At 42.9% G+C, this 27,922-nt stretch overlaps 1 protein-coding gene across 5 annotated transcripts in view; it reads left to right on the forward strand.

The window, feature by feature from the left end:
• sdk2a (sidekick cell adhesion molecule 2a) overlaps window positions 1–27,167 on the forward strand; it is an 80,192-nt gene extending 53,025 nt beyond the window's left edge. For 2 of the 5 annotated variants that reach the window (XM_051388473.1, XM_051388478.1), the window contains 37 exons: window positions 86–280; window positions 785–901; window positions 1,159–1,326; window positions 1,777–1,879; window positions 2,688–2,864; window positions 3,182–3,318; window positions 4,041–4,188; window positions 5,361–5,501; window positions 5,858–6,039; window positions 8,788–8,903; window positions 9,132–9,327; window positions 9,431–9,529; window positions 9,645–9,836; window positions 10,034–10,155; window positions 10,315–10,424; window positions 10,819–10,969; window positions 12,381–12,618; window positions 12,712–12,827; window positions 12,939–13,128; window positions 13,430–13,528; window positions 13,715–13,909; window positions 13,997–14,198; window positions 14,312–14,415; window positions 14,693–14,763; window positions 14,872–15,007; window positions 15,178–15,234; window positions 15,683–15,784; window positions 15,904–16,019; window positions 16,152–16,338; window positions 17,852–17,989; window positions 18,629–18,811; window positions 18,917–19,042; window positions 19,137–19,301; window positions 19,398–19,538; window positions 20,906–21,074; window positions 23,479–23,608; window positions 25,107–27,167. In XM_051388473.1, the coding sequence (XP_051244433.1) occupies window positions 86–280; window positions 785–901; window positions 1,159–1,326; window positions 1,777–1,879; window positions 2,688–2,864; window positions 3,182–3,318; window positions 4,041–4,188; window positions 5,361–5,501; window positions 5,858–6,039; window positions 8,788–8,903; window positions 9,132–9,327; window positions 9,431–9,529; window positions 9,645–9,836; window positions 10,034–10,155; window positions 10,315–10,424; window positions 10,819–10,969; window positions 12,381–12,618; window positions 12,712–12,827; window positions 12,939–13,128; window positions 13,430–13,528; window positions 13,715–13,909; window positions 13,997–14,198; window positions 14,312–14,415; window positions 14,693–14,763; window positions 14,872–15,007; window positions 15,178–15,234; window positions 15,683–15,784; window positions 15,904–16,019; window positions 16,152–16,338; window positions 17,852–17,989; window positions 18,629–18,811; window positions 18,917–19,042; window positions 19,137–19,301; window positions 19,398–19,538; window positions 20,906–21,074; window positions 23,479–23,608; window positions 25,107–25,511 (5,624 nt within the window). In that variant the 3' untranslated portion in view covers window positions 25,512–27,167. The remainder of the gene's footprint in view (window positions 1–85; window positions 281–784; window positions 902–1,158; window positions 1,327–1,776; window positions 1,880–2,687; window positions 2,865–3,181; window positions 3,319–4,040; window positions 4,189–5,360; window positions 5,502–5,857; window positions 6,040–8,787; window positions 8,904–9,131; window positions 9,328–9,430; window positions 9,530–9,644; window positions 9,837–10,033; window positions 10,156–10,314; window positions 10,425–10,818; window positions 10,970–12,380; window positions 12,619–12,711; window positions 12,828–12,938; window positions 13,129–13,429; window positions 13,529–13,714; window positions 13,910–13,996; window positions 14,199–14,311; window positions 14,416–14,692; window positions 14,764–14,871; window positions 15,008–15,177; window positions 15,235–15,682; window positions 15,785–15,903; window positions 16,020–16,151; window positions 16,339–17,851; window positions 17,990–18,628; window positions 18,812–18,916; window positions 19,043–19,136; window positions 19,302–19,397; window positions 19,539–20,905; window positions 21,075–23,478; window positions 23,609–25,106) is intronic. The other 3 variants (XM_051388474.1, XM_051388476.1, XM_051388477.1) reach the window with 3 other exon arrangements.
• Window positions 27,168–27,922: the final 755 nt, after the last annotated feature.

Genomic DNA, 27,922 nt, shown 5'->3' on the forward strand with positions numbered 1-27,922 from the left:
GTGTGAAAGAGCCAAAAGAATGAAAAGAACAAAAGGGTCACAGTGACAAGAGGTAAAAAAAATTAATCCTCTCCTTCCTCTGCAGGCACACCACAGCCAGACATAGTGTGGTATAAAGATGCCGTGCCCATCAGCCCGGTAAAGATCCCCAGGTACAGGGTGTTGGTGGGAGGCAGTCTACAGATCAACGGTCTCCTGCCAGATGACACCGGGATGTTTCAGTGCTTTGCTCGCAATCTTGCAGGAGAGATCCAGACAAACACCTACCTAGCTGTTACAAGTATGTCCCCTTGAAACATTTTCAAAGCTATCTGCTTGTCTGCTGCTTAATTCTGCTCATCTTCCCGTCTCTGTTCCCTCCCTTTTTTATTCTTAAATCCGCTCCACTGTTCTCGTTTTTAATCCTCTTTTCTCCCTCTCTCTGTCTTGCCTCCTACACCCATCTATCTGTATATCTCTTCGCATTGACAGATTTGTCACCTTGGATGCTCGGGCAATTATTGGCTATTTTTGAATCAGAGAATGTGCAGGAGAAGCAGAGAGACAGATGGAGACTTGCCTTGTCAGATTCTCAGAGCTGCCCCTGAAAATGAGACCTGACAGCCGCCCCTTTTTGTCAAGTCTATTAGGCTCTCAGCTGCTGTCTGCTTTATTAGGGAGAAAGCTGTTTATTATCACCTCTGTCTCACCTGATTTTGTTTGCATGTGTTTCTGTGTGTGTGTGTGTGTGTGTGTGTGTGTGTGTGTGTGTGTGTGTGTGTGTGGCTGACCCCTCCCCTCTCAGGTATTGCTCCCAACATCACTGCTGGCCCTTCTGACAGCGCCGTGATTGACGGGATGTCAGTCATTTTGCATTGTGAGACCTCAGGAGCCCCACGGCCAGCCATCACCTGGCAGAAAGGTGCGTGGGTTAACAGCACAAGGTTCTGAGTGGGGGTTCATTACGCTGCATTAGGGCTTGTCAGAGTTAGACGAGAGCTATGGAATGGGTTCAGAATATGCAATTTTCTCTAAACAAGCTTTACTTTTGCTGCACTGCTTTCCCTCCTGTTTGTTTTCCCTGACATTTCTCCAATACCCTAATTTCTCTTTCTCCTTGCTCCCACCCTTTTTCCCCCTCCATCCCATACCATCAATCACTTCCGCCCTTCCCTTCAGGTGAACGTGTCTTGGCCAGTGGCTCAGTGCAGCTGCCCAGGTTCACCCTGCTGGAGTCAGGCAGCTTGCTAATCAGTCCCTCCCACCTGTCTGATGCTGGTACCTACACCTGCATGGCCAGTAACTCGAGGGGCATTGACGAAGCATCAGCTGACCTAGTGGTCTGGGGTAAGCATAACAGAAACTGGATAGTCTCTGCACATCATTCATATTGCTTGCGCCGTCTGCGAATCCCTGTGTCTTCATTTTCTACCTCAACCAGCACATGTAGAAATCTGCAAACCATGAGTCGCAGTTAAAGCTAAACCTTGGGAAATTATAAAAAAAGAAAATAAAAATAAATCCATGACATGCTTACTTGAAAATGAAAGTACCTGGTTCCTGGAGGTCATTGTCAAGATATTCTGACTATAGTCTAATGACTCATGCATGTACTCATTTTCTGTGCATAAATTCTCATGACCAGTCCTTGAAATCCTTGCAAAATACTCCATCCAGCGGGAACACTGTATGATTCACCTCGTTTCAGGAAGACATAGAGTGAAAGATCATCTAAGCTCTGTTAAATCCACTGTTCAAACACAGTCCCTGAATAACAACATCTGTGTGTGTTTGTAGCACGTACCCGGATCACTAAACCGCCACAAGACCAGAGTGTCATCAAAGGGACCAAGGCTGTTATGGCCTGTGGTGTGACTCACGACCCCAGTGTTACTGTCAGGTAATGATTACATTCACTTGTAATATATGTTGGAGTTTTCTCAAATCTTTAATGCAATTCTAATAAATGTCAGATATCACAAATATTTCTTGATGGAAGCCCGGTCTAGAAAACAAGCTTGGTTATCAATGTCATACTTAATTAGTTTATGGAATCTGTGAGATATCTTATAGTGTTTATCCACCCTTCGACGACCTCCTATGGGAAGATTTTGAAACTCTTAGAGGCTGATTGAGGAATTAGTCCATTGCTTTCCCTCACTCTTCAGACAATCTTGAGCATGATCGAGTGTGTGTACACGCATCTGTCTCAGAGGGAGTGAAATGATGTCTGTGGAGCCCAGTGATTAGAGTGCCTGTCACCTGTGGGCCCACGGCATTGATCAGATCGCGGGGTAAACAGATGAATATGTAAACAGAGTAATAACTTCAGACAGCGCCTTTAATTAAACGCAACACAGAGGAGATTAGCTAGAAAGCCTGAACAGTTGCAATTAATCACAGGAGCTCCTAGTGTGTGCATGCGTATGAGGGTGGGGTAGGGTGAGGGGGGGCATCCATATGTGCGCTTGGGTATGTGACAAGGAGAGAAATGCATGGAGGAGAGGTGCAGTACTGTATGTGCGACAGAGAAAGATGGTTTTCAGATTCAAATCACTTTGCCATCAGCCTCACAAGACTTTTCATCGGTGTCAGCGCCTTCTGTGTTTTGCTGTATGAACTGACACAAAGCAAACAGATTTACTGTCATAACACTCCGAGAGAGTGTTAAAGTGTGTGTCCTACTCCCATGTACATATTACCTCCAGGTATGTGTGGGAGAAGAGCGGCTCGGTGATTGACGTGAGCACGTCGCCCCGCCTGCGGCAGGATCCCGACGGGACCCTGCATATCTCCCAGACGTGGTCGGGTGACATCGGAACATACACCTGCAGGGTGACCTCAGTGGGTGGCAATGACTCCCGTAATGCCCACCTCCGAGTCAGGTCTGCATACTTGCCTCCCCTGCTTTATCTTGCTGTCTTCTCTTATTTACGTCAGACCGGGACATGATGGATGGATGTTTTCTCCAATGTTGTGGTTTATCACTGCTCTCCTCTCTAATCCATCAAACCCTCTAATATTTACAATGCAAGGCTCTGGCTTTGGCTGTTTAATTCTGTTATTTGCTGCCTCTCTTGTCTGATTCTATTTCTTTTTATCACTTTGTCCCTTTCTCTCTCTATCACACACACACACACACACACACACACACACACACACACACACACCCACACACCCACACACACAAATGTACATACAGGCAACTGCCTCATGCTCCAGAAAACCCAATAGCGGTTCTGAGTGCCACAGAGAAGAGGGCCATCAACCTCACATGGGCCCAGGCCTTTGATGGCAACAGCCCCCTGATCCGATACATCCTGGAGGTCTCAGAAAACAGTGAGTGGTTCAGTGCCTCCATCACTAAGGCACCAGTGTCACCATCACTACATGTTGTTCAGAAAACTGATGCATTCATTGTTCCTTGTTAGTCATTTAAAAGGCAATATTGATACTTTATACTCCCTGGAAGCACTCATTTGCTACACCACTTATTATATTACATTTCCATTGTGTCCCCAGAATTGGCAGTTGCGTCGCCTCTTACCTTCTGCAATCAGTATAACTCAATTGACTCACCTGCACACTTCCTTGCGAATGATCAGGGGAACCAAATTGTGTTGATGCCCATTGCTCTTATTTTCCGTTCACTTGATGAAATCAAAGAAGTGGGAATGCTTTCACCCATAGAGAGTAAATCATTCAGCCATTCCTCATTGTAGCTCAGGCTAACTGAGAAGATGACAACTCATTAAGAGGAAAATGAATCCGACGATACAGATGGGATCTGGTTTTTGGATAATTGAATTTCAATCTGATATTTAGTGAGTGTATACGAAAATAAATGACTTGTTTTTTTTATCAGTTGCTGCAATATTATTACTGAAAATGAAACAATGGTGTGCAATAATAGTAAGGAATAACATTGAATTTAAATTTGAATTTGCCAGTGCTGAATAGATTTTCTTCTCAAGAATGTGAATTATCTCACAAAGTAATTTACCGTTCACTTGCTATTCACTCACATTTCTTTCTGCATGTGCATCTATTCTGCGTCTTAGATGCCCCTTGGACAGTGCTGTTGGCCAATATCGAACCAGAGTCTACTGGGGTTACCGTTGGTGGCCTCATTCCTGCGCGCTCGTACCAGTTCCGCCTGTGTGCCGTCAACGACGTGGGCAGGGGCCAGTTCAGCAAAGAGACTGACCGGTGGGTGCTGCACTTTACTGTTCTGCATCTACTGAATATTAAAAATGTTACTGGGAGTCTGTGTAACTTAATGTGCACGAAGTGCGTTGCACTTCAGGGGCTTTCACGGCTCTGGAACAACTCGTCCTTCCCCCTCGTCTTGGCAGTTCAATAGAAAATCCCGTGATTATTTCTTGTAAGTCTACTTTTTTAGTCTGCACTCCTGTGGGAGTGAGTGAGAGATGAGCCAGCTTCTTGGACGGGCCTTTTTTAAGATAAAACTGTGAATGAGCTGAAATTGCGCTTTGTGAAGACTTGATGGGTGCGCTGACCCAGCTTCATCTCTCTCCCTCCTATTAACTGTCTTTGCCGTACTTCATGAGTAAAATACAGAGGGGATTGAAAGAGGCAGAGCTTCGCACTCAAATCTCAAGTAAATTCTCTTGACTAGCAAGATGAATTGGTGATAATTATACATGCACACACACATTTGTAGCTCATCACGATTTACCTGTAGACACTATTGTCTGACCATGTCCAGATCAACATAACCCATTTCCTGCTATACTTGCAGCAAGGAACTCCTGCAAACTGAAAGCCATCACTACCCATCATGCACTTTTCTTGCACCACACATTCATTCACAGAGCTGAATTCCTGTGTGAATGTGCCCAGACAAGAGTGCACTGCAGGAGGGTGACTGAGCGAGTGCAGGGCTTTTCTGAGGCATCTCTCAGGCACACCTCTTTGATCCTAAACACTCTGCCTCATCTCCTCCAGAGCAGTGCTCCGGTGCACTGGGAAGAAATCAAGATGTCATCTTAAATTGACTTAAGGGAAAAGTCTGCCTGGATCTCTCTTTCTTGTTCTTTTATATCTTTCTCTCACTCGCACTGTCTCTCTTTTGTGCTGCTCCATTTTCACCAAGGCCTCTTTGATCCTTGTCATGCCACAGCAAGATGTCCCTCTGCGGACAGTATTATAGAGAATGTGTCTTGGACAAAGACACCACCACACTCATCTCAACTTTCCTTTATGGTGTTATAAAATACAAAAAGGGGGCTTTATTATGATTTGATGTCTATGATGAAATGGGATAGAAATATGCAGAAACCCGCGATAATTAATGCATGGTTTCACTCTTTGTCTATTCTTTTACCTCTCTTTTCCTTTTTCTTTCCTTGCTGCTGCAGACTAACTCTCCCTGAAGAGCCTCCCAGTGCCCCCCCTCAGACAGTCATTGCAAGTGGTCGCACCAATCAGTCCATCATGATCCAGTGGCAGCCACCCCCGGAGAGCCATCAGAATGGTCCGCTCCAGGGCTACATCATCAGGTAAGAAGACCATGACAACCTGCCTAATTTCTTCCCAGGGATAGGTGCCTGTCTGGGCCAATGCCATTCAGAAGTGATAATAACTGTTATGTCAGCTCCTTTTCTTCCTCTCCATTTCGCTTCATTCTCGCTCACCGCTGCAATAGAATAATTGGTGCCAATTAAATACCTTCCTCTCCATTCATCTGTTGTCACCTCTCTTTTTGTAACCATTTTATAACTGTTCTGCATGACTTCTCTCCCATTACTGCTATCCTTCCCTCTCCTTCTAATATATTTATACTTATGTCTGTCTGTGTGGTCTGTCTGTCCATCTCTCCCTGCCGCTGTCTATCGATTACTGCCTCTGCTGCCAGGTACTGTCTGTCGGGGCTTCCGGTTGATTGTCAGATGAAAAACATCACCAACCCAGACCAGACTAGTCTGCTCCTGGAGGACCTCATCATTTGGACCAACTATGAGATCGAGGTTGCTGCCTACAATGGAGCAGGCCGGGGCACCTACAGCCACAAAGTCACTGAATGGACGCTGCAAGGAGGTGAGGGCAATACACAGGGCTTTATATCATATACTGTTCATTCCAGAGGAAGTCTACCAGCAATCCAGGCAGCCATGCTCAAGTTAAGGAATGTCTGCAAGCGTCAGGGTATGAACAAAATATTTCCTGCCGCTTAGTTGCTGTAGGTACAAGATGGCTTTATTTGGCTCTAGAAATTCCATTCATTACCTGCAGCCTCGTCATGTTTAGCCCGCAGCACAAAACTTGACTTAACTGATCATCCTATCATCTGTCTTTAACAATCAAATTAAGAGTTGTACAGCCATGTTCTGTCCACACTGTGCTTTTTTAATCATCTCCTAACTTTGAAGAGATGATTCACACATGTTGTTAAGAAAATGACTTACTCTTGTCTCAGTCAGATCAGCATCTAGACTGCAGACTGCAGCAACAAGGCTTTTAAAGGAATTTAAGATGGCTATGTAAGTGCTATTTCCCTCTCAGCACTTCCTATTTGTTATTGTCAGGTTTAATGTAGTTAATTCCTCAATAAGTGCTGCAGTACTGTATAACAAATTGCGTGCAGGCATGAGAATATAGCTTCATCAGAGCCTTTTTTTTTTTAAATTCCATTCAAGCTTTTACTTTGTTTTTTTTGTTTAGATTGACTTGATATCGACCACCTGGAGACGTCAGTCGGCATCTCTGAGCACATATTTAATTGATTCTGCACATAAATTACCAGGTGATGATGTGCGTCAGACATACCTTTGGATGTTGCCAAAGAAAGCTGCCTCGGTTGACTTCTTTTCTCATTGTACATGCTGAGTAGTATAATTAGAACACACATTGTGAACTTTCCCCGGTGTCAAATGGCTACGTATTTCTGTCACGGCCAGCGATTCCAACACCTTATGTTCCATGCCTTCCCGTCTATTCAAAATCTTCAGAGGATGAAAGTCACATTTGTTACTGTGAAATTATACACTATTATACCAAGCCAAATCTAAGATTATTTTTGGCAGGAAATACAAAGAGAATGTGCACAGATTTTGAATCTGTCTCTACAGAACAAAACGAAATAAAAAGCCAAAGTGTGATTTTACAGTGCGACTCCTTAAACTTCACATTAACATACTGACTTTTTGTCCATAAATATAACCAAAGTAGGGTATAGCTAACGCACCAGCATGATGAAAAGTTAATCCATGTTTTTATAACAAGAATATTGAATAATGCTCCCTTTACTGGCTTTCCTAAAAAGTCAATTCATAGATTACCTGGAGTTCAGATTGCTCCTGCTAGACTTTAACAAACACAAGAAAGAGGATATCACTGCTGGTTTAGATATGCTGCGCTGGCTTCCAGTTTCATTTTAAATTCCTTTAACTTGTATATAAAGCTTTGAAAGGCTTAACACACTCACATATCTCTGAATCCCTGTCATGTTAAATCCACTCCATGAACAGAGATCCTCTACACCGGGCTCACTAAATATTCTCAAGAGCACTCATAAGAAAATTGGGAGTGTTTCCATTTCCTATTCTGTTCCACTCCCTGCTCCAATATATTTATTATAGAGGGTGAATCAGCAGATATGTTGATTTCATTAGGCTTTACAGGTTGTATATCAGTATGTTACACTGGTTTTGAAGTTTAAATTAATTTATTTATGGAACTTTTTGTAATGAGAAAGTCTGAAGTACTTTTCAGAGACAGAAAAAAAGAGAAAAAAAATACGAACATGTTGGGTAGCAAAAGTGTTTCTTATCCTTACTTGAACCAGGCTTTTAGTCTAACACAGTTGTATGCATTCCTCTGTATAGAGGTATTTAGTGTTTTCTCCAGTTAACTTGTATTACGATTGCTGAGCAGGTGTGTGTGTGTGTGTGTGTGTGTGTGTGTGTGTGTGTGTGTGTGTGTGTGTAAAAAGATGGCTTCTGTTTGGCTTGATAATTACTAAGTACTACAAACGCTTCAAAAATTATGCATTCTACCTGGCACACATTACCGTTAAAACCTTGGAAACTTAGCATACTTTGTGTGATGCCTGATCAATCAATCAATTAATGAGCTGGTTTAAATCAGAGACTCATGCATCTGCAGAAAAAGAACAAATGTACTGCATTCGTAAAAAAAACACAAGATAGTGTTTAATTAGCAAAAACTTTGAAACCTGGAAGGTATGGCAAACATCACCACTTTTTTTCAACGTCACTTCCCCGCGAAAAAATAAATAATAATTTCATCATCCAAGTCACTGTCAGGGTATAGCAGCAGCGAACGAGGCATTCATGTTGTTTAGCTCAGCTCCCAATAATTGGATGTCTCCGTCACTCACTCCATTAACGGCACAAGAACAGAATCATGATGTGCATTTAAATACATTCAGAAGAATCGAGGATAGCACAGCCGATATGTGGACCAATACTGGCCAATCAGCTTCATTAATGTGTGCCACCCTAGCGTTACATCAGAATAGCATGCTCACTTCAAACGAACTGCTGCAGGCTTCACCTGGAAGCTGCCTGAGGCAAGCGCTCTCACACCCGGTTTGATTGGCATGTCCTTACCTCCCCAAATGAGCCTAAATAAAAAAAAGTTTCAGCCTGATTCTGACGCTGTAACAAGGCTGGTCGGAAGGTGCCTGTTGTACTTACATATGTACAAGTTTCTTCCTACCCTATCTCATAACTACTTTCTCATTTTCTCCCTCCCTCTGCCTGTCCCTCCCCTCTCTCCCTCTTTCTCTCTGTCTCTGTTTTTTTTCTCCTACCTCTGGATCAGTGCCCACTGTGCCACCAGGAAATGTACAAGCTGAGTCTGTCAACTCCACCACGGTGCGTTTTACCTGGAGTGCCCCGAGCCCTCAGTTTATCAATGGAATCAACCAGGGATACAAGGTGAGCAGCCCCTTTCTGTCAACTGGTGCACTCTAGTGGTCAGAGGTAGACAAACACTCATTACGATGTCAGATTAATTGCAATGAAAGCATAATTTCCTCAGTGGATCATCAACTTAAAAAAATTGTGCACTTTTGTATTTAGACTTAGATTTGAAATCTTGATACTACTAGTTGTGTGCCTTAAATGCACACATTAACTCCCTGTCCCTTATCACATCATTTCCAGCTGTTGGCATGGGAACTCAGTCGTCCAAATGAGGTCACTGTGGTTACGGTGCGTCCCAACTTCCAGGACAGTGTTCATGTTGGTTACATCTCTGGACTGAAAAGGTTCACAGAATATTACACATCGGTACTGTGCTTCACTACCCCCGGAGACGGCCCACGCAGCCCGCCTCAGCGGTTACGCACCCATGAGGATAGTAAGTTTTCCAATTCAGGATATTATATAGCATTTGCAGATAATTACCCGTCAGGCTGTTGTTCTGTTCATTTACTACCTATTTTTTATTATTTTTTTTATAGCCCCTGGTGCTGTAGGACACCTTAGCTTCACTGACATTTTGGACACCTCACTAAAAGTCAGCTGGAAGGAGCCACAGGAGAAAAACGGTGTTCTCACAGGTAACCATTAAAGATAACTACGTAACGTTAATGTGTCTTCTCTCAATTTATGAGTCACCAAGATGTGTTTTCTGTGAACACTTCTTTACACTTTGAAATTTGCCTCTTCCTCCAGGATATCGTATCTCCTGGGAGGAGTTTAACAGAACCAATACTCGGGTGACCCATTATTTGCCCAACTTAACTCAGGAGTACAAGGTGACAGGGCTCACTGCCCTCACCACTTACACCATCCAGGTAGCAGCCATGACCGCCAAGGGTCAGGGACTGCTCTCCGCCTCCACTATTTCCTCCGGTGTACCACCAGGTCAGATGCACTATTTGACTTTAAGTTGAGAATTTAGAAGTGCTTGGAAGTATGTACTGAAAGGGCTACAACCAGATTTTAAAATTAGTCATTCCACTTACTGTGAGTCAACAGATGTACTACTCAGCTATTTATAAAAGCAGTGATAATTTCAGAGATTTCATTTTAATCTGTCTTTCCTTCATCCTCTTCCACAGAGTTGCCCGGTCCTCCAACCAATTTAGCCATCTCAAACATTGGCCCTCGCTCTGTAGCTCTGCAGTTTAAACCTGGCTATGATGGCAAGACCTCCATTTCCCGTTGGCTGGTTGAAGCTCAGGTGAGACGCTTCGTATCTATTTCAACATAATGAAAACACTCTGGGGTTCTTTTTTTCTTCAATGTCTTAGCATCAGTGCATGTGTTTTATGATCAGACCAGTTCATTTGTTTAATTTGTCTAACTACTGATATCACCCCATTCTCTCTGTGCCTTTTAGATTGGTATAATAGGAGAGAATGAAGAGTGGCTGATGGTTCATCAGCTGTCTAATGAACCTGATGCCAGATCATTGGAGGTCCTGGACCTGAACCCCTACACATTCTACAGGTGAGCACACACACACGCACACTTATACAGGTGCTGTATATGAAATAAAGACAAAATCTTGCATGTATATTTTATAAAAAGTACATTTTAAAATCTGATCACCTAAACATTTGTCACTCATTATTGATTAAACGCTATCAATTATTCTTTATCTTGATCATTTCTATCACTGTTCTATCAATTTACTGTAATACAGATTTATTTTCTGTAGTTCTCTATTCATAAATAGATCCTCTTCTCTCCAACTACAATGACCTAGTTTCCTTTAAGGCATCATTAAAGTTTCATCTAATCTAATCTAAAGGAATCTAATCTAATCCTTTCCCGTATCATCATGATTAAACGCCTACCTTTCGAAAATGTATCCACCATCAGCTGGTTTCCTTTGCCCCAGGTTCCGAATGCGTCAGGTAAACATAGTGGGCACCAGTCCTCCCAGTCAGCCCTCCAGGAAGATTGAGACCCTGCAGGCCCCTCCAGACATTTCCCCCGCCAATGTCACCCTGCGCACAGCCAGTGAGACCAGCCTGTGGCTTCGCTGGGTGGTAAGTTGGGAGTTTTAGAAGATTATGAGGACATGTTGAGCTGTAGATTTAGGCACTGTATGCCTTTGCATGAATATAAGCTATTTGAAATTGCTGTCTCTTTTTTGTCCTTCCCGTTGGTATGGTACAAAATCCCGTTGGGACTGAATTGGCAGAAGCCCTTGGGATATTAATTGGATACAACATTTATAAGATAAGCTTTGTAAAATCTGATGTAGGCAATTTCATTTTTCCCATCAAAATCACAAAAATCCAGTTTTTCATATATTCAAGTGTTTGACATTAAATGATGACTTTCTCTGTGACAGTTGCCTTCAACTGATCTGACTCACAATCATCGCTCTTGTCACAAAACGTCAGCTAATTTCATTATGCCTTCATTGTCTACTTATTTTATATTTCTCCATGAAATGTTGCCTTTCTCTTCTTCAGTAAAACTGTTCTTGTATTCTTGGAGCTTGTTATATGATGAATACAGGAGATGATAATGTTTGGATAGCTGGACGCACTCTGTCCTTGATTATTGCTGCTCCCTGCGTCAGTGTTTGGCCAGTGTATTCTTTGCTACATCTGTCCATTATCCTGACTGTGCCAATGCCTGAGCAGTGCCAGGCAGTGAAAGGCCAGGGCAAGATACTCCTACAGCTCCTGCAGGATTATAAAGAGTGCATGATACCTGGATTTAACCGCAGAGGGGTGTCAGCTGTGTGATATGGTTCTACAAATTAATGACATAGCTCAATGATTGCAGTCCTTTGCAAAAGCTGGACATTAAACTGTAGTAAAATTTTGTGGTCCACTTCATGGCTGTGGCAGTGAAGTCTGAATCAAGCCCACATTAATTTGAAGACTAGCACTTTCTTAGAAATAAGCCCAGTACATAAGTATGCTCGCTTACCATGCTCAATTATGTCCATGTGTTAGTGTATATGATTTACTGCATAGAAAGCAGATTCCTACTGGCTGAGTGATTTTAACAGTGATTGCATACGACCTCAAAACACACTTAATTTCAATACTAATGTAAGGTAAAATCACTCAAACCTTTACTTATGCATTCCATAGCAACCATGTTTTAAATTGCCCTTCAAGAACTCTATTTCCTGCAAAAATATAGAATATTTACATATTTGGATTATATTATTGTTGATTTAACATTTTTCTTGAATGTGCTATTATTTTAAGACAATGGCATATCACCACATTTTATTAAAACCACTCAGTGCAACGCTAAGTGCTGAGAGGGTTCAGCCTCTCATCACTCCTGACAATGCCTCTTAGCTGTTGTAAAATCACTGGAAAGTATGGTCTCTCATGGCTTACTGCTTCATTATGCACCCAGTTATGATGTCATTTATATTGATCTTGCTTGAACTGAGGGAATAAAAACCAAAAAGAAAAATCCTTTTAGCCTCTTCCAGAGTGGGAGTACAATGGGAATCCAGATCTCGTTGGCTATCGGGTCCAGTACTCTAAAGCTGGGTCTAAAGGTGGAGTTCTTTCCCATGTCATAATGGACCGGCTGGAGAGGGAGTTCACTATTGAGGACCTAGAGGAGTGGACGGAGTATGAGGTCAGAGTTCAGGCCATCAATGGAATTGGCTCTGGGCCCTGGAGCCAGCCAGTCCACGGCAGGACCAGGGAGTCTGGTAAGGATGAAACTATGTGCATACACATACCAAACACATACTTAATCCTGCAGGTGTGCTTGAAGTGTGCTAAGCTCCATGCTCTTACTGTAGTGCCCTCCAGCGGTCCCACCAACGTGTCAGCTTTCGCCACTACCTCCAGCAGCATCCTGGTGCGTTGGGGGGAAGTCCCAGAGACTGATCGCAATGGACTCATCCTGGGTTACAAGGTCAGCAGTCAGCTGTCATGCTCCAGTGTACACCATTCATCTGAAAATGATCTCTATTTCAGTATAACAATAATGTGTCCTAAGATCAGCAACACTCCCTGTGTATTTCAGGTAGTGTATAAGGAGAAGGACTCAGACACAGCTCCCAACTTCTGGGCAGTGGAGGGCAACACCAGCCACAGTGTCCAGCTGAGTGGTCTGGGCAAGTACGTCCTGTATGAGATCCAGGTTCTGGCCTTCACACGTATAGGAGACGGAAGGAGTAGCTCGCCATCCATTTTGGAGAGGACCCTGGATGATGGTAAACATATGCATCTTACCAGCCTCTTTAATACTGATATCTTTGAAATTGAGATCATTTCACTAGTTGCTAATTATATGTATCAAGAGTTAAAAATAAAAATAATTTAACTGTTCTGCCTTTATTTCTCCTTGTATAAAGAAACATTGAGAGTTTCTGTTTTTTCTTTCTTATTTTATCCGACTTAAATTTAATCATTATTGAACCGCATTTTAAGATGGATATATTTTCTTGATCCAGTTTTTATCCCTGGAGTTATGTAACATGTAACACTTTTGCCTGTCATTTTTATGTGTGATAGTACCAGGCCCTCCAGTCGGCATCCTCTTCCCAGAAGTCAGAACCACATCAGTCAGGCTCATATGGCAACCTCCTGCACAGCCCAATGGCATTATTCTAGGTGAGCTTACAATACACAGACTTTTATCTCTGACCTTAGATATTATCATGAGACAAGGTATTTTGCTTGTGTCCCTCAAATGTCTCCATATACTGTCGTTTGATTTTGTAGTGCCGCTGAATTGTTCTCTTTGCTCTCTCTCTCTTTTATGCATGGCTGTATACTGATATGAGTTTGCCTTGTTAGCCTATCAGATCACATACAGACGAAACTCTTCAAACAGCAACGCCGCCACCGTAGACGTGCTGAGCCCCAGCGCGCGACAGTACACAGCGACCGGCCTGAAACCAGAGCTGGTTTATGTGTTTCGTCTCACTGCTCAAACACGAAAGGGTTGGGGGGAGGCTGCAGAGGCTTTGGTGGTCACAACAGAAAAGAGAGGTAGGTGTAAAATGCTCCAGCTAAAATGCATTATTTAAATGATTCACCTCTAAGTGTGAGACTGACCCGTGTGTGTGTGCCCCTCAGCCCGACCCCAACCCACGAGCCGTCCCATAGTGCCTCAAGAGGAAGTCCAGGCTCGCAGAGTGCTGTTGTCATGGGAACCAGGCAGCGATGGCCTGTCCCCAGTTCGTTACTACACAGTCCAGTACAGAGAGCTGCCAGACAGCAACTGGACTGTCCACTCTGCATCAGTCAGTCATGAGACAAACTCCTACATCGTGGACAGGTAAATGTGAATGTGCCCTTGCATCAGCAGTATTTCTTGTTCATGGAGAAACTGTGTAGTGAAGAACATGCTGTACTTGTACACATTGCACTCTTTTTTTTCTCTTTTGAAAGGTTAAAGCCTTTCACTTCTTACCAGTTCCGTATAAAAGCCACCAATGACATTGGAGACAGCGAATACAGCCAGGAGAGCGAGGCCATCACTACACTGCAAGATGGTAAGAACTTTGGACTGCTGTAATTAGACATGGGCCAAACATGTCACCCTGCAGCACTGAGTCATAATCCGTTGGTTTTCTGTTGAGTTGTACGAGAGCACTTTTCGAACTGTGCGAACACGCCTCTACATCAATGTTTTAACTTTGGATTTTCGCAGTGAATACTTTACGTCAACAGTGTGTGTGTTTACTCTCAAGCTGTTCCCTACCAGACTGAATTATATATCACTCTCCTCAGCTGTGTTGGTTTGCTAAAAAGATTTTTTTTCTGTCCTAGCCCCAGACAAAGCCCCAACAATTCTGTCTGTTACACCTCACACCACCACATCTGTACTGGTCCGTTGGCAGGTACGCTGTTACATTACTTGTTTAGTGAATGGAATAATGAATAATGAAAGCGACATTTGCTGGTTAGAACTAATAATGATCGGATTGTATGTCTGTTAAATATTGTAGCCTCCCGCTGAGGATCACATCAATGGAGTCCTGTTGGGGTTCAGGGTCAGGTATAGGGAGTTACACTATGACCGGCTACGTAGCTTCACTGTCCGCACAGTTAACAGTGCCTCTGCAAACTGGGCTGATCTCACTGGTGAGTTTACCTTTTCAATGCTTACCCTTCAACTATATGCAGAAAGTCGTGCTACCTGGAGTCATAAGTGAAGTTATTTTTATTATTGCTGTGATTCTATCAGTAAGGCCTGCAGTGATTTGCTAAGTAATAATATTCCCAACCCTGCCCATCCTCTATCCAATCTCCAGCTCCTTACAGCATCAGGAACTTGAGTGAATCCTCGCTCACCCAATACGAACTGGATAGTAAGTCTTACATCTCCCTTTCTTCCGTCACTCTCCCATCTGTTTGCATGTCAACTGTTGTATTGTTTTTCCACAAAATATTCCATTTGTATGATGATTTAAAGCAAGTGCACGTTGCTCCATCCTCCCACTCAGCTGTATCCGCTGAGGAGCTGCTGCTGATTCTTATGATCTGTGTATGACTTTAATCTCTCCAAGCTGCCCCGTCATTATTTCAGTGTGTTTTCTTTCTGTTTAATCACTGACAAATCTTCCCTGTGTCCCCACAACAACCCCATGTTTTCCTCAGTTTCCCTTATAATTCCATCCCTCCATCTTTTTGTTCAATTTGTGATGCTGTCTTGCCACGGGCGTCACTGTGACTGTGTGGTCTCTCCGGAGTAACTTCTTTTTGCTCTTTTATCTTAACTGTTCTATTATAATGCTGCTATGGGTTCTCTCCTTGCAGATTTGAGTAAACACAAACGCTACGAGATCCGTCTCAGTGTGTATAATGCTGTGGGGGAGGGTCCCAGCAGCGCTCCACAGGAAGTGTTTGTTGGAGAGGCTGGTATGTTTCTTCTCTCACTGTGCAGCATGTGTTCAGTCTGCTTACCTTCAATATTGTTAAGTAATATTAATATGAAACACTAAAAGTGACTATTAATATTTACGCTCTGCCCATTCTAGTCCCAACATCCCCTCCCCAGAATGTGGTGGTGCAGTCCTCAACAGCCACACAGCTGGATGTCACATGGGACCCTCCTCCTCTGGATGCTCAGAATGGGGACATACAGGGTTACAAGGTATCGATAATGTGTCTGTTTTTCTGTGTTACTGCATATCGACCAAACTTACCTCATGCCTTTCTTATTTTTTATATTTCCATTGAAAAACATGTGAATTATGTACTCTGAACTATTTTATTCTGTTTATAGATCTATTTCTGGGAGTTTCAACTCCAGAATGAGACAGAGCGCCTGCGTACACTTTTCCTGCCGGAGCTCGGGGTGAAGCTGAAAAACCTGACAGGCTACACCACCTACATGATGAGTGTGGCAGCCTTCAATGCTGCAGGGGATGGGCCCCGATCCCTGCCCACTAGAGGGCGCACTCAGCAAGCAGGTGAGTTACAGTTAATCCAGATGTGTTTGAGGAGATTACAGAGATGTTCAAAAGACCAGTGGCATTAACTTGCAGCTAAGACCTCCTGCCAACACCATGTTGCATTTCATAGTCTTAAATCCTGCATTCCTTTATCTTTGAAACACAGAGAGGCGTCTGTCCCCTATCGGTCTCCTTCTGTCATCTGCACAGTTCTGCTCAATATGTAACATTATTGCCTGTGGTTCTCAAGTGCTTGGGTTGAGAAGTATCTCAAGGTTCATCTTCTCTTCAGTCACAAAAGATCTCTAAAAAATAACACTGCAAACTGAAGCAGTGCAGCATTAAGACATATAATGCAAGACCCGCTCCTCCTATTCACCAAGAACTATGAACATTTTCACTAAAGAGTTTAGTTTCGTCCTGCGGGATGTAGCATAAGAGATCAGAGTCTTCTTGGCACCTCCTCCAGGAAGAGTCATGGGGGTGGAAGCCTAATGACAGCGGCAGAGCAATGAATACAGAGTGCGGGGGACACATGTAGATTAGTTTTTTGGCCGCTGCTGCACAAAGACGTCTGTGTTTACCAGCTAGCAAGAGTCCCTCCTCTGCGGTTTCAGCACAAAAATGGTTTACAGTATAAATTTCTCTTGTCTTTTCCGCCCCCTTGAAGGCTGTGACATTGGCGAGGGGTACAAAGTGCTGAGAACTTAAAAACACAGGCAGGAATTTTGGCTCTCTGCACCGCAGGGTACCGGGAAGTGAGCCAACACAAGCTTTTGTGAATTTTATGCAGAATTGTGGCAAAATCCTGACACTTAGCTGGATCTGGGCTGGGTCAGCAGGCAGAATTCTCTCAGCTCTTGTTCAAGGTCACAGAATGATTTTGCACTCTCTTATGTCGACTTTGCTTTTTAGTGACTCATTTGTTTAACCTGTTCACCAGGGTACCTGTTTCTACATGCACAAAACATTTTTTTGTTCATGCTCTGATAATGAACAATGAAGCCGCTTTCATTTTCAATCTCCTAGTATTTCTGTTTAATGCCATCTAGCATAACATGATTTTTTTCTTTCATGAATACATCAAATTGCCTGCTGCAGACTATGAGTTCTGCCTTTAGATTTCCCTCTGTCGCACTGGTCCAGTCCTGCTTTTGTTGCCAATTTACCCAAATGGCTTGAGAGTTTGCAGCAAATGGGGAAAGTAGCAGCAACACAAGCAACTTAACTAGTTGAGAATGTGCCAAATTACTATTCCGACTTATGAAAACTCAGATGTCTACTGGAGGGAACGTCAAGAATGAAGTATTATGAATAAATAATGAGTTTTTTTCTATTTATGCGTGTCCCAGTTTGTGCCTTTATTAGACCATTCGAACAATTTCGCTGAGAATTTACAAATGTTTTCATGCATATGTAGGCATATCCAGATCACCGCATTGCAGTTTTGCAGCAGTATGTAGTGTGTTGTCTCAGTACTGAGTGGAACTTTCATCACATCTTTTCTCTTCGCACCTTTCTTCACCAAAAGCGCCGAGTGCTCCCAGCTTCATCCACTTCAGCGAGTTGACCACTACTTCGGTCAACGTGTCCTGGGGGGAGCCCAAGCAGGCCAATGGCATCATTGAGGGTTACCGCCTGGTTTATGAGCCCTGCACTCCTGTAGATGGTGAGAAACTCTGCCTGGAGCCTAATAACTCTGCTATGTCTTGACATTCCTCAGCTGGCTTTCACAGACAGTGATTTACAACCTCTTGCCTAGTTACCATATTCTTTTTAACTCACGCTGCTTAAGCTCATGCTCTAATCTGTTAAAGATGAGTATAGGCCCTGCAGTAACATATATGGAATTGCTGATAAAAAAATATGTTGGAATGCTCTGGTGAGAATTCACAGCTTTGTCTCTCACTGAGAGAAAGGATGGTTAATAGTTGGCTAAAGTGTGGTTGCCTGGACCAGATTGTCAAGTAATTGGGAGCAGAGGTGGAATGCTGAGCTGAGGCTGCTGTGGTCCCTTGGCTTTCCACTAATCGACCAAGAGCAAAGCTGAACAGAGCAGTAAAGACGGGGAATATCAGTCGGTCTATTATTAAAAGGTCCTTGTGTCTTCCTATCTGGATATCTAGAAGGCTGCAGGAATAGACCTTTTCTGCTATATATGCAAAGCTGTGTGTGTCAATGATAGTCTGTGAGTCTTCTAACTTGTGAATTTGTCTATGTGACTCTGTGTGTCCATTCATATGCTCAAAGCTTGGCTATGTGTCGCTTGTAGAAAACAGCATCTAGAGTCTTAGTGTTTTCTGTACAGACTCCTCTCCTCGCACTCCAGGTGTCAGTAAGATAGTGACAGTAGATGTGAAGGGCAGTGCTCCCCTGTGGATGAAGATCAAAGACCTTGCTGATGGCGTCACCTACAACTTCCGCATCCGCGCCAAAACACTTACTTATGGGCCCGAGGTGGAGGCCAACATCACTACTGGGCCTGGAGAAGGTGAGAGTCTTGTTCTGATTTTCATGTCAATATGAATCTTTTAGAGTGCCTTCTGTACTCATAGGGCGGCATTTTTTTTCTATCTGCCATTTTTGTCTTCCCAAGGAGCCCCAGGCCCTCCTGGAGAACCATTTATTTCTCGGTATGGCACTGCCCTCACACTGCACTGGACCAGCGGTGATCAAGGCCGTGCACCCATCACACGATACGTCATCGAGGCCAGACCTTCAGGTGAGCCACACGCATACCTGGACTGGTGTTTCCTACATGATGACTAAAGCTTTGATTGCCACTATATTCACATATTTTCTCATCTTGCCTTTAGATGAAGGATTGTGGGATATCCTTATCAAAGACATTCCTAAAGAAGTGACATCCTACACGCTTAACCTGGACATGCTACGAGAAGGGGTGACTTATGACTTCCGAGTAATTGCAGTCAACGACTATGGCTATGGGTCACCCAGCTCCCCTTCACCATCTATATCAGGTACTAATAATGCCACAATGTGATAACATAACAATGCTTGTTTTGTTTTTTTTGTTTTTTTGTTTATTAATGTCTGTTATATTGTCATGTGTTCAGCCCAGAAAGTGTCTCCATTCTATGAGGAGTGGTGGTTCCTGGTTGTGATCGCTCTGGTGGGCCTCATCTTCATCCTCCTCCTGGTTTTCATCCTCATCATCCGAGGCCAGAGTAAAAAATACACCAAAAAAGCAGATTCAGGTAGGAAACGCGACTGTCTGCTAAACTTGCTGCGAACGTCTCCGTTTTTCTGTCTGTTGCTGCAACCTAAGGCATTGACTTAAGTCTGTCTTCCTCGTGGAGAGCTCTGCTGAGAATTATCTTTTAATGATTGCACATTCAAAGTCTATTTTAGAAAATGGCAGTGTGAAGGCTCACACAATTAGACAAATTACCTGCAACATTGTTGGGCTGACAGGGGAAAGATGAGAGTAAAGGTTACCGGTGACACAGCTGAAATAGGCAGGTGAATAAACATTATTGTTCATGTTTAACTGCAGTGAGGATCAATAGTGGGATAAATGGCTTGTGCAGTGGTTTAATGCTCAGGTCATTAGTCAGACTGAGAGTAATTATATAACTACAACACTGTAGCAAGAAGTCAATTTTCATGATGGTGAATTATCCCAAGTGACATTGCTCTTCCTAGAAACTCTTTATCAGAGTTTCTATCTTGAAACTCCAAAACATGAGGTAGTGGAAGTTAATCGATGTTAGTAGACTTACTGTTAATACTTCACATTATGGTTGGCAAGTAATCACAGTGAGGGCATCTGGGGCGAATGTTTTTAGACTTGCAGCATGGAGGAAAATGTAGAGGAGAGAAAGAGGTTGGAGATTTTGGGGAGGGAAAAGTGAAGGGTCAGGTCAAGCCTTCCTACAGCCTCGTACTGGTGATTTTTTAGCACGGTCAGCATTTAGCATGAGGTTACCGGGGTCAGTAAACATGGCTTGGCGAGACCAGTTCAGACAAGGACTGTGTTTGTGTGTTCACACAAAGAGGGCTTCTTAGGCCCTTTTAACCCCTCCTCAATTTTCTCAGCCATGAAGCAGATCTGTCCTGCTGTTTGTTTTACTAGAGGCCAGGACTGGACAGTGGGCCTGACTGACAGACTGATGATGCTCTACCGATGTAGTAAAAAAGCAGCATTTTTTACTTGTATTGTACATAACACAATATACTATAAAGTATAAAGACATACATACAGATAGTCTGCTTGGAACAACAATGTGTCTGATATGATTTCTTTGCAAACAAAGTATAATTTCCACATTAAATTCCTTAAAAAGGCATCTACTCCTTCAACCTCATTAAAAATTCCAGAATCTATGAATATGTGAATGTTCCTGCTGGACACAAGATGTCTCCTACATCACAGTCACAGCAGATGATTGTGAATACATCCTTCTAGTGTCAAACCCTGCACATACATCATTCTGCACAGTGAAGCTTAAACATCCAATTGTAGGAACAAGAAGAAATATTTTTGAGTGGAGGGGGAATTTAATTTGATTCTAGATTTGACTGAGAATCACAAATCACTTGTTTCATTCCACAACCCACACAGTGTCGTCCTCATACCCCTGTTCAGGAAACCACTCCAACTGCACAGCTCTGCCTCTGACCCATGGAGAGATGGTGCGCCTGGACGAGGGACGCTTTCCAGCCCTCGAGCTTAACAACAGACGCCTCTCTGTGAAAAACTCCTTCTGCCGCAAGAACGGCATCTACACACGGTCAGTCACACTCCCCGCACACTTGTCATCAGTCATACAGTAACTAACCGTGGTGTTCAGCTAACCATTGCATTCATTTCCTGCATGCAAATCTTCCACCTCTCAAACATATTGTTAACTCAGAGTTTCCTCTTGCTATTCAGCGTGTTGCTTATGATACTGACAGGAATTAATAATGTAGTGTTGTGTGTTCCCCCTCTCCCTTACAATAATCTGTCAGTCTTGAGAGAACAAACCAAGCCTCTAGGAGCCCAGCTGCTGATTTGAGCCTCCTTCCGCTCCCCTAGTTGATATTCGGTGTTTGTGTGCAGCAACAATTTATAGAAAGGGGCAGCACAATACCAGCTAATTAGCATTCATGAGCTTCTGCATGTGCTCTTTGTCTGTCCATCACCGCTTTAGACAAAGGGTGCTTATGGGTCAGAGCCCGCCATTTTCTTCTGGCCTTCAGCCCAGAGTTTCTCTCGAGTGCAGTGCTGTGAGAGCTATCTCAACATAAAGTACAACACCGTGGGTGTGAGGACACGTCCTTCTACCCGTCAGCAGGACTTTGGCAGACTGGCTCTTTGCTAATGTTTAGGTAAACATTAGATAAGAGGGATTTCACAAACTGTGCAGCATGAGAAGCAAAGGTAATATGTCAGTGTAGAGACATAGATCCGTTACACATTTGGTGACTGGATAGACGGGCATGTGGTTGTGTTGGGGGATGGGAGTACTGCTTCCTGTCACAGCAAAAAAAAAGATGTTGCTTTTTGCACATTATGGTGGAATGTGCTAGAAGGGGTGCGTGTAGGGTAGGAGAATCTGTGCTGTTTTCTCCTTGACCAAGGAGGCCAAGAAGGGGATCAAAGGGTTGAGTTGCTCTCTCCCTTTGAAGAGGTCCAATCTGGTAACGTACTCTTTGCTAATGATCTGTGGACTAAGGAGGCAGAGTGGGAGGCCTCCCTACGGGATATTTGAAAGGGTGAGGGAAGAAGGGTTGAATAAGACAGATAAGGCAAGGGGAAAAATACAGTTCTCCTAAATAATTCAAAGCTCACTGGCATAATTTTGGAGTCTGATCGGTAGCAGGATCCATCGCCCCTCCCCTACTCATGTCGACCCATCCTTTTAATGTCTGACTCAACCTTGTCTGAATTCTAAGTAGAGGTATTTTTTTCACAGACCGCCCCCTCACGTCATCCCCTTTAACCCAGAGGAGAAGTCCCTTTGTTGTGTCAACCCTTTCATGGCCGTTGTCATGTTGTGTCTTCTAAGCTTCCTGTTCTTGGCATTTCCAATGATTTAGCTCCCGCATATATCTCAGTACATATTAATTTTTCTTTGAGAGGTCGTCAAGGTTGTCTTCTTTATGCCTTAATATTACACTTGACAGCGTTTTATGCTTGTCTGTTCTTCCCCCACATACAACGTTTTCCATTTCAGATCATTTAAACATTTACTTTCATGCCATTCCTAGTTTATATAAAAACCAACTGAGCAAACTCTTCTCTTAATGCTGTGTTAGCCCGAGTTACATACCGAGCCCATTGATGTAGCTCGGTGATCTGAGGGTAGTGGTCCAATTTTGGCCCTGTTGGCCATCCCATTCGGTCTCAGCAGACCTTGAACACAGCAGAAGTCATTACTGCACAAGAAGAAAAATAATTGTCTGCACAGATGTTTTTCTCTGCTTCACTTTATAGACTTAATGACTGGAGCCAAAGAGAATCTAGGGGTCTTCTTACTTGATCTGCACTCATAAAAGAACTTCATAATATTTGCTGTGCTCAGGGCCATGCTTAGTTACGCTGTTTTTCTGCAGGAGGTCTAAATCTCTGACTCTCAAACTGTAAAGTCATTCAGTTCTAATCACCACAAAGAATCCTTTCATCAAAATGCTTATATGTTTTTTATGCAGGATTCTATTTGTGCATCTCATGACAGTTGAGGTGAGCTGAACTCATGTAGAACTTGCCCCCTGCCCCCCTCCCTAACTGACATTTCGTTCAGATCCAAAAGGAACAGCAAAGGAATCAAACTAATTATAATCTCTTCTCTTATATAAGTGGCTTTCAGGAATAGCCCATCGAGTGCTCACTGAATATGTGCGTGTTGATCCCACTGACACCCCTCTGGGATGTGAAGCTTCTTCGTTTTCACAATTATTTTGCAGCCTTTCATTACTCATCTGAGTGGTGTCCGTCACAGGACTGATCAAACATCTTAATGTTTACTCAAATGTGTTCTCAAAGAAGAGAGAGCTCTAGAAAATGAGTTAGAGTTTCCCAAAGGGAAATACAATGATGATGATCAAATTAAACTTTTATTTTTCTTATGTAACCATTTGCTCCCACTCAGTTTCTGTCTTTTGCTTTCTATCTCTCACTCTTTCTCTGCCTCCTTTTCTCCATCCGTCCAGGTCTCCACCAAGACCCAGTCCCGGAAGTCTGCACTACTCGGATGAGGATGTCAGCACTAAGTACAATGACCTGATCCCAGCAGAGAGCAGCAGTCTCACCGAGAAACCCTCTGAGATATCTGACTCTCAGGTAAGCAGATATCCTGGCTTGCAGCCCATGTCCACTCTGAGCCTGGAATAGGCAATGAACTGAAATTAAAAAGTAAAATTCAACTGTTTGAATTTCTTAAAGTGAGAAAGTCCTCCAGGGTGAAGTCATAACCTTTACAAACTCAAAAATGCTTCTTTTATTCCACTTTCTTTTACTTTTGCCACATCCACTGTCTGTCTCCTTGAAAAGCTCCATTCTTTTTTTGTCATAATCACTACGTTGCCAGATGCAAAAACCGGATAGCTGCCAAATTATGAAACCAAATGTCTGAGGATAAATTAATGACAGTTAGCAAGACAATCTGCCTCAAGTGGATCACCTAGAAATTAAATATCCTCTGTTAGCGTAGGCCAGTCATGGCTGACATCTCTGGTTCAGAGTTTTTAATACTGATTTCTCCCATGGGAAGGAAGCACAAGGCTGATTCTCATGTCTCATGTGTCTTGAAATGTCTTCACAACTAATTAATTTTCCTCAAACAGGAAATGTTGCGTTAATCTGGATGGCTGGGTCTTGTCATGTGATGCACAGCTTAGTGTGAGTGTGAATGTGTGTGTGTGTGTGTGTGTGTGTGTGTGTGTGTGTGTGTGTGTGTGTGTGTGTGTGTGTGTGAGATAAAGAAGTCCAATGAAGAGACAAGGAGGTTAGAAGTGATGAGGGATGATGGATACAAAGGGCTGAGAGGATGATTGTAGCAGATCGTGAACATCTGTCTTCCCACACTCGCACAGGGTCTCACTGGCCAATTTATCTGGTACCTGCACAGTCAAAACATTGTTCAACCCGGTTTGAACAAACACTGCTCTCGTGGGAGACACAAACTGGTGTTATTCTTTTCCTCTGCGCAGCCTCCCACTGTTTACCTGCCACTTGTGCAAATAAGTGGTGCTTCAACATCTGTTAAGCTGTAGTGTCTCAATAGAGCAGTAGATGGGCAGGCACTTGTCAGGCACACAAATGTGCCAAATGTGTTATGTTTTCTGTGAGAGTAATTTGCTTTCTTTTTTTTTTTTTTTTTTTTTTTTTACTGTTTGTGTTTCTCAGCCAATTCTGTCTGGAAAGGCGACAGGATTCACCCACACAGACATTTTACAAGCACCTTACAAGACTGATGGCTTAATATTACAACAAAAGCAAATTCATCCTGTAAACATTGTCTCTGTCCAATTCTAGGACACTCTTCTGTACACTTATCACATCTGTTCTCCACAGAGCTATGGGTGAGCTCCTATGTGTGAAAGATGTGCAATAGAAGTTATTATCTGCCCCATAGAATTGCACATGGATTAATAGATTTCCAGTTGTCTCTCAGTAGATATGTCCTGCTGTGTTATGATTCTGTGTGCTATGACTATTGTGCAGTTTGACAGTAAGCATACTGCATTAGAGTTAGTGGTCATTATTCTCTGTAGTTAACATCCTACACATGTCTGTTTGACAAAGTGTCTTCTAACTCTTCCTCCTGATTGACTCACAGGGCAGCGACAGCGAATATGAGATGGATCAGAGCCGGCAGAAGACCCACTCTTTTGTCAACCACTACATCAGCGACCCCACCTACTACAACTCCTGGCGGCGGCAGCAGAAGGGCGTCTCTCGCCCGCCAGCGTACGGCTACTCCCAGCCTGAGCCCCTGGTGGAGCAAGAGTCACGGCAGCACCCACCACCCGTGCCCCCTCTGCCACCGCTCCTCCCCCAGAGCGCCCCGTCCCCACAGCCCCAGGGGCAGGGCACTCTGTTCAGGTCTAAGGGAAGCCGGACTCCCACCCCCTCCCTGTTGTCCTCGGAACCACCCAGCCAACACAGCACCCTCTACCGGCCCCCCAGCAGCCTGGGCTGCGCCGCTCAGGCCCCTACCGCTGGCTTCTCCTCTTTTGTTTGACACACAGCTCTCCTTCCAATAACAACAGGACCCTGAGGACGAGTCTTTGATTTTGTTGTTGTTGGTTTATTTGTATTTTGCTCCTTTTTTTTTTATCTTTTTTTTCTGTCTAACTGACAGAGTTGTTGCTCAATATTAAGCATTGCAGGCATCTTGAATAGCGTTTTCTCCTCTGTGAAGAGTGTGTGTGTATGACTGTGTGTAGCACGTATGATTGGTTAATCCATGTGATATGTATTTTATGAAAAGACAATCATTTGGAAGTTTTTATGCGTTGCTTAAGTAAATTTATTTGAAGGTACAACCATATAAACAAGGGAGAACAGAACCCGAGGTTCTGAAAAAACAAAACCTTGTTTTAAAAACACTGTAATATTGTTTAAAATGAGAGCTTTATGGAAAAACAACCACCTTAGAACCATATAGAGTATGGACCACTTGGCTTGCTGAGACTGTACAATGGGAAAAAAACGCTCTGATGGAATAATGCGATGTTTGGACAAAGGACAAAACTGATGATGAGAAATGAACTCTGACTTTGAGAGAGGCACCAGCGGTCACTGTGGCCCTCGGCTGCCTTTGAGTTTCTCACTCTGCCTAATCATTGTTGGAACTGCATTATGTGTTTACTATATGTACTTGTCTCATATTGTTTACCAGATATTTATATCAATCAGCTTCAAGCGAAACATTTTCAGAACATCGCTAGTGACAATGTTATGAATCACATTAAAGCATTGTGGCACCTTTATAGTAGTCTGGGGAATGTGTTGATGTGTGCTGGTACTCATGTCAGTAGATATACAAGCTAAGACAGCTTTCCTACATGTGCATCTGTTTGCTTTTATGTTTTTCACAGAATATGGCTGAGGGCCGAAAGCACAAATCTTCTAGGTTCAAATTATAGTATGCCATCAAAGCCACATCACAACATTATGCTATTAATAGCTGTCAAAAAAGTACAAGAGTAGCTGCCTTGGAGACATAAAAGAACATTTGTAAAAGGTGTGAGTTAGCAAAGTAGGTTTACTACAGGTTTACCAATGTAAGAGTCTAAACTGTCGTTTTATTTTTCCCAACAGAGACCAAACTGAGAGCTAAAATTTTTTTAAGAATGTGTTTTCTTGACAACACTACAAAAACACAACACAAAATTGGTCACTTACAGACACTAAGAATTCAAAATAAGAAAGCTGATATTATGTATTTAACAATCTCTGTTAAAGAGGCTGGAGAAGAGGAAGAATGAATTGTGCATCTATGTTTATTTAAGAAGCTTTATTTAATGATGAACCACAGGACACAGGTATTGTACATGAAATGCGACACCAAGGATTTGAGATTATTTGTGTTCAGCATGTTACAGAGTAACATGGCATTGATAGGATGACTGGAAATGTGTTTTATGCTTACAGTACATATGGATACATTATGTTATGATGTTTTCTACAACACTTTTGAATATGCTGGATCTTTACTTTAAAAGTTGAATGGGACATTGCTGTGCTGGAGGTGGATTTAGTGTATAAACTTAGACAGTTGGTCTAAAGTATCATCTGTCAAATTTCCAATGTGAACATCACTGTATACATCATGAAGGAAACATTATGGACCTATCCATGGTAGCTCTCTAAAATAAACTATTCTATTTTGTAATGGCTTTTTTCATGGCTCATTTGAATATTTTAGAATATTATACAGATAAATATATAAAGGAAAATAAGGCAAGTGGCTTATAAATAGGGCATAAGAGAGATTGTGTAAAAGTTTTAAAACAGCGATATGAACAAAGGGCTTTAAAGAAAATAGAAACCAAATCAGAGCCAGCACACAGCTATTTTACACAGTCAGACCTATTTGCATGGTCTGGAAGACAAAATGATTATAGGTGACACTTGATCCTACAGTGCAGAAATGACCTGATTCTCTCAGCCACAACAGAGACATAATTGGGATGCATAAGAGCATGAGTTACACAGAAGAATTTGAAGAAGAACCTGATCCGGTGCAAGCATGCTGAAAAGCTGGGGGAGGGTGGGAGAGTGTGTCTGGGTAATCTCCTTATTTCAGGCCGGAAATCATTGATCTTGAGCAAAGTGGGGGGGGGGTCCAGACTGGAAGCTTTAAAGGAAAAGTAGAAAGTCATGTCAAGGGTACAGATAGTTGGGGTTGGAACATATTTATTTGCCATCATCACAATCTCTGACAGAAAAGAAGAAGTGAAAGGAGAATCACACAAATTGCAAAAGCGGATCGATCATCGATTGATCATTATGCAAATGAGAATACTTTTGGGTTATTAACCTTACCTTACTATCACTATCAAACTGAAAGGTTTTCTTAAAAGTATTCCCCAGCATAGTCTGGAATCACATCTCAGGTATATTTCATAGCCCAACTTGTTTCTCCAA

The sequence above is a fragment of the Dicentrarchus labrax genome, unplaced genomic scaffold (assembly GCF_905237075.1).
Source record: "Dicentrarchus labrax unplaced genomic scaffold, dlabrax2021, whole genome shotgun sequence".
Taxonomy (NCBI): Eukaryota; Metazoa; Chordata; class Actinopteri; family Moronidae; genus Dicentrarchus; species Dicentrarchus labrax.